The sequence below is a fragment of the Pipistrellus kuhlii genome, unplaced genomic scaffold, assembly GCF_014108245.1.
Source record: "Pipistrellus kuhlii isolate mPipKuh1 unplaced genomic scaffold, mPipKuh1.p scaffold_m20_p_14, whole genome shotgun sequence".
Taxonomy (NCBI): domain Eukaryota; kingdom Metazoa; phylum Chordata; class Mammalia; order Chiroptera; family Vespertilionidae; genus Pipistrellus; species Pipistrellus kuhlii.
The window spans coordinates 23789660-23798937 of NW_023425449.1; the positions used below are offsets into that span (position 1 = coordinate 23789660).

At 41.9% G+C, this 9278-nt stretch overlaps 1 protein-coding gene across 2 annotated transcripts in view; it reads right to left on the reverse strand.

Annotated features, from left to right (window-relative positions):
- The window catches only part of LYPLA1 (lysophospholipase 1), a 29197-nt gene extending 21133 nt beyond the window's left edge, over window positions 1-8064 (reverse strand). The window contains exons 1-2 of one of the 2 annotated variants that reach the window (XM_036436934.2): window positions 7841-8064; window positions 6942-6973 (exon numbers count right to left, since the gene is read on the reverse strand). In XM_036436934.2, the coding sequence (XP_036292827.1) occupies window positions 6942-6973; window positions 7841-7897 (89 nt within the window). In that variant the 5' untranslated portion in view covers window positions 7898-8064. Of the gene's footprint in view, window positions 1-6941; window positions 6974-7840 lie in introns of those variants that run through there. The other variant, XM_036436935.2, reaches the window with a different exon arrangement.
- Window positions 8065-9278: the final 1214 nt, after the last annotated feature.

Genomic DNA, 9278 nt, shown 5'->3' on the forward strand with positions numbered 1-9278 from the left:
ATAGATGTTTGGATTATTTGTTCTAGTTCTGTGAAATAAGCCAATGATATTTTGATAGGAACTTCGTTACATCTATAAATTGCTTTGGGTCATCTGGATATTTCAATGATGTTAATTCTTCCTATCCATGAACAAGAGCACAGTATATACTTTCATTTATTTGTATCTTCTTCAGTCTTATAAATTACTGAGTATAGGCCTCTTATCTCCTTGGTTAAATTTATTCCTAAGTTGTTTTTTTAAATCCTCACTTGAGGATTTTTAAAATTGATTTTAGAGAGAGAGGAAGGGAGAGGAAGAGAAACATCAATGTGCAAGAGAAACATCACTCAGCTGCCTCCCCTAAGCATCCTAACTTGGGATCAAACCCACAACCAAGTTATGTGTATCCTAACCTGGAATTGAACCCGCAACCTTTTCGGGTGTTTGGATGGCACTCAACTGAGTCACCTGGCTGAACTTTTATTTTTTATATAATTGTAAATGGGATTACTTTTTTTAGCTTGCCTACTAGTCCATTATTGGTTTATAAAAATATAACAGATTTCTGAATATTTTGTATCCTGCTAATTTACTTAATCAGATCTATTAATAGTAGTTTTTTGTGGAATCTTTATGGTTCTTTATATATAGTATTGTCATCTGCAAATGAGTTTTACTTCCATTCCAATTTGAATGCCTTTTATTTCTTCTTCTTGTCTGATTATTTTGGCCAAGACTTCCAGTACCATGTTGATCAAGAGTGGTAAAAGCGGACCTCCCAGTCTTGATCCCAATCTTAAGGGAAATGCTTTTAGTTTGTCCCCTTTGAGTATGATATTAGCTGGGGGTTCATCTTTATGGTATTATATGGAGATATATTTTCTCTATTCCCACTATGCTGAGTTTTTATCATAAATAGGTGTTGGGCTTTATCAAATGTTTTTCTGCATCTACTGACATGATCATGTGTTTTATATCCTTCATTTTGTATTATGTTAATTAGTTTGCAGATATTGTACCAACCTTACACCCCAATAATAAATCTTATTCGATCATGGTATATGATCTTTTTAATATTTTGCTGGATTAGGTTTGCTAATAGTTTGCTGAGGGTTTTTGCATCTATGTTTATCAAGGATATAGGCCTATAATTTTTTTCTTTGTAGTTTTTTTTTTTTTTATCTGGTTGTGAAATTAGGATAATGCTGGCCTCATAAAGTATGCTTTGAGTCTTCCCACCTCTTGAATTTTTTACAATAATTTGAGAAAGATAGGTGTTAGTTCTTGGAATGTTTGGTAAAATTCACCATGAAGCCTTCTGGTCCAGGACTTTCATTTGTTGGGAATTTCTTCTTTTTATTACTGCTTTGATTTCATTAGTTGTAATCAGTGTGTTCAGATTTTCTTGATTCTGTTTTAGAAGATTGTATGTTTCTAGGTGTTCATCCATTTCTTCCAGATTGTCCAGTTTGTTAGCATATAGTTGTTTGTAACATTTTCTTATAATTCTTTGTATTTCTGTGTTGTCAGTTATTAGTTCATTTTTTTTTAATTAAAAAGAAAAATCTCAAACCAACAATTTTAAATTTACAACTTAAGGAAATAGAAAAAAACAAAACAAAAACTAAATCCAAAGCCAGCAGAAGGAAGGAAATACTTTAAAATTAGGGCTGAAATAATACGAAATAGAGAATAGAAAAACAAGAGAGAAACTAAATGCAACCAAAAGTTGGTTCTTCAAAAATATCAACAAAATTGACAAACTTTTAATTACATGGACAAAATAATGAGAAGACTCAAGTTACTAAAACCATTAACAACAGTGAGTACATTTTTACTGGTTCAACAGAAATAAAAATGATTATCAGAGTATTATGAACAATTGTGTGCCAAAGATCTGGATAACCTAGATAAAACAGACAAAATCTTATAACACAAAACCCACTGAGACTAAATCATGAAAAAGTATAAAATCTGAAGACCTATAACCATTAAGGAAATAGAATCAATAATCAAAACTCTCCCCCAAAAGAAAAGGGACCTGATGGCTTCACTTGTGAATTCTACCAAACATTTAAAGAATACCAATCCTTCTGAAACTTTTCCAAGAAAGTTTGAGAGGAAGGAACACTATCTAACTCATTCTTTGAGGCCAGCATTACTCTTGTACCAGAGCCAGACAAAGACATTGCAAGGAAAGAAAGTTACAGACCTTAAAAATGTGTGTCAGGAGAGAAAATTGTGCAAATAATACAGAAAGGAGAAGTGAGAAACCACAAGGCCACAAAAGGCAGTGAGAATACTTTAGTGTAGATGGTTAAACAATAACTCCAAAATTCATATGCACCAGGAACTCAGAATACGACCTTATTCGGAAACAGGCTATTCACACAGGTAATTTGGTTAATATGAGGTAGGGTGGGTTCTAAATCTAGTAAACAGTGTCCTTATCAAGAACAGAGAACACTTATAAACAGCATTTGAAAAGCTAATGTAAAGAGAGAGATGGAGATTAGAAATATGTTGCTACAAGCCAAGGAATGCCAGGAGCCATCACAAACAAAAAGTCAAAGGATTCTTCTTTCGAGCTCTGGGAGGGAATGTATATAGTCCTTCTGATACTTTGATTTTGGACTTCTAGTCTCTTGAACTACCAGAGTACATTCCTGTTGTTTTTAAAACATCTATTTTGTAGTTATTTGTTATGGCCCCAGGCAGTGGCTGACTTTGCATCTCCTGGGAGGCCCCAGAGCCAGTGCACCTGATGGACAGCTTCAGACCATACCAGATATCAACTCTCCATATCCACAAGTGACATCTCAAGAGTAGACTCAGTGAGCACCAAAGCCCCACTGAAGTAAGTCCTGCTCCATAGTGGTGTCTCCTACACAGCAGCTCTTCCCGTTAGATGGAGTCGGTCCTCACAGCAACTGGCCTGGAGGTCAAGTCCTCCCAGTGACCCAACAGCAATCAAGGCTCAACTACAACAAGACTGTGCACACAGCCTACACGGGGTGCACCTAGAGTGTCCAGTTCAGGTGACTGGGAAAGCTGAACCACTGGGCCCTACAGGACACCTGCTACACGAGGCCAATTCCAGGAGATATAGCAGCTCTACCTAATACATAAACAAACACAGGGAAGTAGTCAAAATATGAAGACACATGTCACAAATGAAACAAGTGAAGAAATCTCCAAAAAAAGAATTAAATGAAATGGAAGCAAGCAAACTCCAGTGGAAGCTCATTTCTCAAACTTAATTCATTCCAGAAGGCTGTTCAAAAACCAAATCATTTTTTCCCATTAGAAACAATGTAAATTGAATTAATCTGGCCGGGACCGGTTTGGCTCAGTGGATAGAGCGTCGGCCTGGGGACTGAAAGGTCCCAGGTTCGATTCTGGTCAGGGGTATGTACCTTGGTTGCGGGCACATCCCCAGTAGGGGGCGTGCAAGAGGCAGCTGATCGATGATTCTCTCTCATCAATGTTTCTGACTCTCTATCTCTCTCTTCCTCTCTGTGAAAAATCAAAAAAATATATTTTAAAAAAAATTGAATTAATCTGTTCCAGACCCCCAAAATGATTCTGGTTTAACCTTTCTTATATATAGTACTTATCTAATGTACTGTCTAGCATATAAATAAACACTTTAAAAACAAAAAGGACATGAAATGTAAATGAAAATTTAACAAAAAGGAAAGAAAATGTACAATAAAAAATGAAAATTTAATAATAATAACAATTAGCAACAACAAAAGCAGAAAACCATGAAAATATTAATAGTACAATATCCAGAGCTTTTAATAGTGGTAAACTGATTTATACTTGCACATTCTTTTCTTTATCACCTGAGAGACTTGTGACTGATCATACGCCTATCAGCATGAAAGGACTGTCAGGATAAAAAGCAAGTTGCTCAAGATAGGAGACATTTGAGAATCAAGGTTTGACTACTGGATATAGATCCTTGTTGCTCAAGGATCTTAATGAGAGCTTCAAGGGACTTAGTGAGAATGTCAAAGACATGAAAAAGGACCAGTCAGAAATTAAGCATACACTAACTGAAATGAAGAGTAATTTACAGAGATACAACTGTAGAGAATTCCGAGAATCAAATCAATGATTTGGGATATGAGGAAGCAAAAAACACCCAATCAGAAGAGCAAAAAGAATCCAAAAATATGAAGATAATGTAAAGAGCCTCAGGGACAATTTCAAAGGTACCAACATTGGAGAGCGAGCAAGATACTGAAAATCTATTTGAAGAAATAATGATAGAAACTTCTACCTGGCGAAAGAAATAGACTTCCAAGTCCAGGAAGCACAGAGTCCCAAACAAGAGGAACCCAAAGAGGCCCACACCAAAGCTGAAATGCCAAGGGTTAAAGACAAAGAGAGAATCTTAAAAAGCATCAAGAGAAAAGCAGTTGGTTACTACCTACAAGGGAGTACCCATCCGACTGTCAGCTGATTTCTCAACAGAAACTTTGCAAGCCGGAAGGGAGTGGCAAGAAATATTCAAAGTGATGGATAGCAAGGATCTACAACCAAGATTACTCATTTAGAATTGAATGTCAGATAAAGAGCTTCACAGACAAGAAAAAGTTAAAAAAAGTTCATCACCAGTATTACATGAAATGTTGAAGAGTATTCTTTAAGAAGAGGAAAAAGAAAAAAAAATATATCAAAAATATGAATAAATACATATCTATCAACAATCAAAATAAACAAGGAATCAAATGCACAAAATAAACTGATAAATCAGAACCAGAGACATGGAAACATGAAACAGACTGATAAATCTGAGGGAAGGTTAGGAGGGGGTGGGAAGAGATTAACCAAATATCTCATATGCATACTAGAGGCACTTTGCACAAAATTAGTGCATGGCTACAGTTCCTTGGCCTGGCTGGTGATCAGAGCTGATCTGTGGGGCGACCGGTGGGGCAATCACCTTGGCCAGCTTGGCAGTGCCTGCTTGCCAGGCCCACCCTTCTCCCCCGCCCCCTCTGCCACTGCAGCTGGTTGCCTCCCTCTACAGGAAGAGACCTGTGATGTGATTTTTTTTTTTTTTTTTTTTTTTTACAGAGTAAAGGAGAGGGATAGAGTTAGAAACATCGATGAGAGAGAAACATCAATCAGCTGCCTCCTGCACATTACCTTCTGGGGCTGTGCCTGCAACATGCCCTTGACCAGAATCGAACCTGAGACTCTTCAGTCCGCAGGCCGACGCTCTATCGACTGAGCCAAACTGGTTAGGGCCTGGTGATGCGATTTGCAGGGGGGTGGGGAGCCCCACTGGCACCTGCCTTGGCTGGCCTGGGGGCAGCTCCTGTGTTAAGTGTCTGCCCCCTGGCAGTCAGTGTGCATCCTAGCAACCGGTCATTCCATCGTTTGGTTGATTTGCGTAATAGGCTTTTATTATATAGAAGGAAGGATATGTGTTACCTATGGACACAGACAACAGGGTAGTGAAGGTCTGGTGGAGCGGGAACCAGTTGGAGGGGGACAGTGGGGAGGGAAAGGAAGGACATCTGTAATCTCAACAATAAACATTTTCTTAAAAGTGAGAGAGAATAATACACACCAAAAAAAAAAAGGTGACATATTTTCCAAATAAATTTTTTAAACATTTCTCTACACCTCTTTTTAGTAAAATAAATGTCATTTTCATAGGACTACCTGGTTGCCAGAACACAGTCCTACAACCTTTTCTGTTACTCCCTACAAAGTGTGTGTCATGTTACCTCTACTTAATAAGCATAAAAGAATATTAGACAGAAGGAAGGCAGTGGAGGGTGGGGGAAAGAAGGAGAGATCGCCGAAACCGGTTTGGCTCAGTGGTAGAGCGTCAGTCTGCAGACTGAAAGGTCCCAGATTCGATTCCGGTCAAGGGCATGTACATTGGTTGCAGGCACATCCCCAGCAGAGGGTGTGCAAGATGCAGCTAGTCGGTGTTTCTCTCTCGTCGACATTTCTAGCTCTCTATCTCTCTCCCTTCCTCTCTGTAAAAAATCAATAAAATATATTAAAAAAAAAAAAAAAAAGAGGGAGAGATCCACCAAAGGATTTCTATGCATGAATATAAGCATAACCAATGGACACAGACACTAGAGGGGTGATGGCATGAGCCGGGAGGTGACGGGGCAATGGAAGATAATGTCAGATATGTAATTCCTTAATCAATAAAGAAAAAATAAAATTAAAATTAAAAAAATGATTAGGAATAACATTTAACATTTAATCTAAAAATAAGAAAAAAATTATTTTAACCTCTCTGTAAAGATTTAAAATTTTTAGCTACTTTATCAAAATTTATCTGCCTTCAGTATTTTTTTTTGCGAATTCTACAATATTGTAACAACTTTACACCCAAGTTTCACTGATTTAAATTAAAACCAAAATCTTTCAATGTAGAAAAAGCCTAAGTGAAAGATAAATCATTTATCTAAAGTTAGCACAACAAAACTGGCTTGATAAGCCTCCAAATAAATCTTTAAGTTGCCTCCCTTGCCCTTCACCTGATTTTTTTTCTCTTAAGGGAACATCTAAGTTCTAATTCAGAATGCTGTGGACTGCACATTGCTATTGTCTCTCTTATCAAAATCAACCAGTCCTTCTAAACCTGCCCTGAAATGTTAACCCTCTGGAAAGCTCAAACATTCCATCCTTCTCTGCTACCCAATACCCACAGCAACTCAAGGAGGAGTTTGCAATTCAAGTATGTTCCAAAAACAAGAGTTGAAAAATGACAAATGCAAGATGACGAGGGGGAAATTTTGGAGGGTTTTCAAAAATGAAAAGATTGTGTCTTATTACTGGACTGTACGAAATACAGTACTAATAGCAATGTTGTTTTTTTAATACCCTCTTAAGAGTTCACAAATATAAAACCTTTGATTACTCAGGTAGATTGCATGACCCCATTTTATGACTGTTGCTAAAATAATGGTACCTACCCTGTATCTCCCAATCCATGAAGGAAAATCACCTGGAGGAAAAGAGGGGAAATTAATAAGCAACGCCTAGGTAAAATCCACACGTCACTGTTACACACTGCAACTTTGGTGAAGGCAGAAGCCAGAACTACAGAACACCTCCTTCAGCAAGTTAATTCATCTCGACAGACACCTCTTCCATGGCCAAAACAAACAAACAAAAAAAAAAACTTGTCTCCTTACAGTTCCTAAGGTAATTGATGTGGGGCTTCAGCCCAGAGAGAGGTCCCACTTAGACATTTTTCAGTGCAAATGATCACTCCCTAGGACAAAGTCTCTTTCAAGTCCAACCATGAAAGATCTCCTTTCTACTGCAGAACTTTTCCATCACAAAAGGGAACTTCCGGAGGTAAAAAAAAAAAAAAAAAAAAAAACAAGTTTGAGCTCCTTAAGTAAAAGTTTCCTTGAAAAAAAAAAAATACATATATAGCACTTCTGATCTTATAAGACACGAAATCTCCGAACTTCTTTGATTTAGGGTGAGAATGCAAGGTAAGAACATAAAGTCTTCCGCATCCACAAACAAGACAGAAACGTGCCAAAAAGCCACCCCGAGGGGAGCGCCTCTGCACGCAGGCAGGTCATTCCAAGCGGGGCCGGCGTGCCGGGGTCCCGGAGTCCCCGCAGCGCCGCACTCGCCACGCAATGCGGAGGGATCGGGATTGGGATCGGGGCTGGGGAAGGGGTGGCGGGCTGACCCCCGGTGCCCTCCCCACACCGCTGGGGCCCGGGACGTGCCGACCCTTCCAACCTCACCCCGTTCAGGGCGGAGCGCCCCCCGCGCAAGGGGCAGAGGAGGGGCGGCCACCGACCGCGGGCCGAGCGGGACCCTCCGCGCCCCGGCCGCCGCCGCCACTCACCGCAGCGGTGGCCTTCCGGGCGGCGGGAAGCGAGGCAGACATGTTATTGCCGCACATTCGCGGGCTCTGCTCCGCCGACCCGGCGCGCGTTCGGACTATAAAGCTGGCGCCCGGGAGCGGCCCAAGGGCGTGAGAACGGCAAGGCCCGCCCCGCCGAGCGGGCGCTCAGGCGCGTGCGCGCCCCCGAGGCGCCGCGCCGCCCTCCGCAGCCAACTCCGCGCCGCACCCCCGGGTCCGCGGGACCTGCCGCCCGGGCCCTTCCGCGCCGCCCTCCCCGCCTCGGCGCGTCACAATGTCCCGCTTCTCCACCCGCCCGCCCGATTGGCTGTGACGGAGCCGGAGCCTGGACTGACCTTCTCCTCCACCCCCCGCTCCTCCCTCCCTCCCTCCCGCCCGCCCGCCCTCCTCTCCCCACGGCCACTGCGAGGTGCGCCCGGCCCCGGGGCACCTCTCCCCGCGGGGCGCCCGGGACACCGCCGGGGGGGACACTCTCCCGCCCCGGCTGGGAGCAGGGTCCCTGGAGCCTGGCTTTGCCTTCCTCTCTTGGGGCGCTGTAGTGCACTGAAAAGAAGGAGACCCAAAGCCACTCGAACCCAGTCGCAGATACTCCTTTGTTTCCTAAAGCCAAGGTGTACTCATTGGTAAAAGCGAGGTTGGCCCAACTTTGGCTATATTTCCAAGGGGGCTACACACCCAGGTGCAGCTTTAAAGTTGACTGGGCCGCATCTTTTCAAAACAAGCTGAAGCCCAGGCCAGTGTGGCTCAGCTGGCTGAGCATTGATTGGCCTGTGCACCAAAAGATTGCATGTTTGAGTCCAGGTCAGGGCACATTTCCAGGATGTGGGTTTGGTCTAGGTCCACAGGCAAGCAATCCGTCTGTTTGCCTCTCCTCCCTCCTCTCTCTCTCTCTCTCTCTCTCTCTCTCTCTCTCTCTCTCTCTCCTTTCTCCCCCCTGCCCCCCTCGACTTTCAGCGCTCTAAAATCAATAAAAACAATTATTTTTTTTTTAATTTTATTTTTTGCCCTAGCTGCTTTGGCTCAGTGGATAAAGAGTGGGCCTACGGACTTGAAGGGGCTTGGGTTCAATTCCAGCTAAGGGCAAGAGCCCAAATTGCAGGCAGGCTAGATCCCCCAGTGTGGTGCGTGAGGAGGCCACCAATCAATGATTCTTTCTCATTGATATTTCTCCCTCTCCCTCTCTGAAATCAATAAAAATGTATTAAAAAAAAAAAAAAGAGAGAGAGAGCTACTGTAAAAAAAAACAAAAAACTTTTTTTTTTTTTAACTGAGGCTGGGAAGGAAAACATTCAGTTGTCATTGAGAATGCACAACTTAATTATCGGTGGATAATGAGATAGTACCGATTCAAGTGTGAGACTAGATGTCCCTTTTCTGCATGCGTATCTCAATGCATATGGAATACATGGTAGGCTAGGGT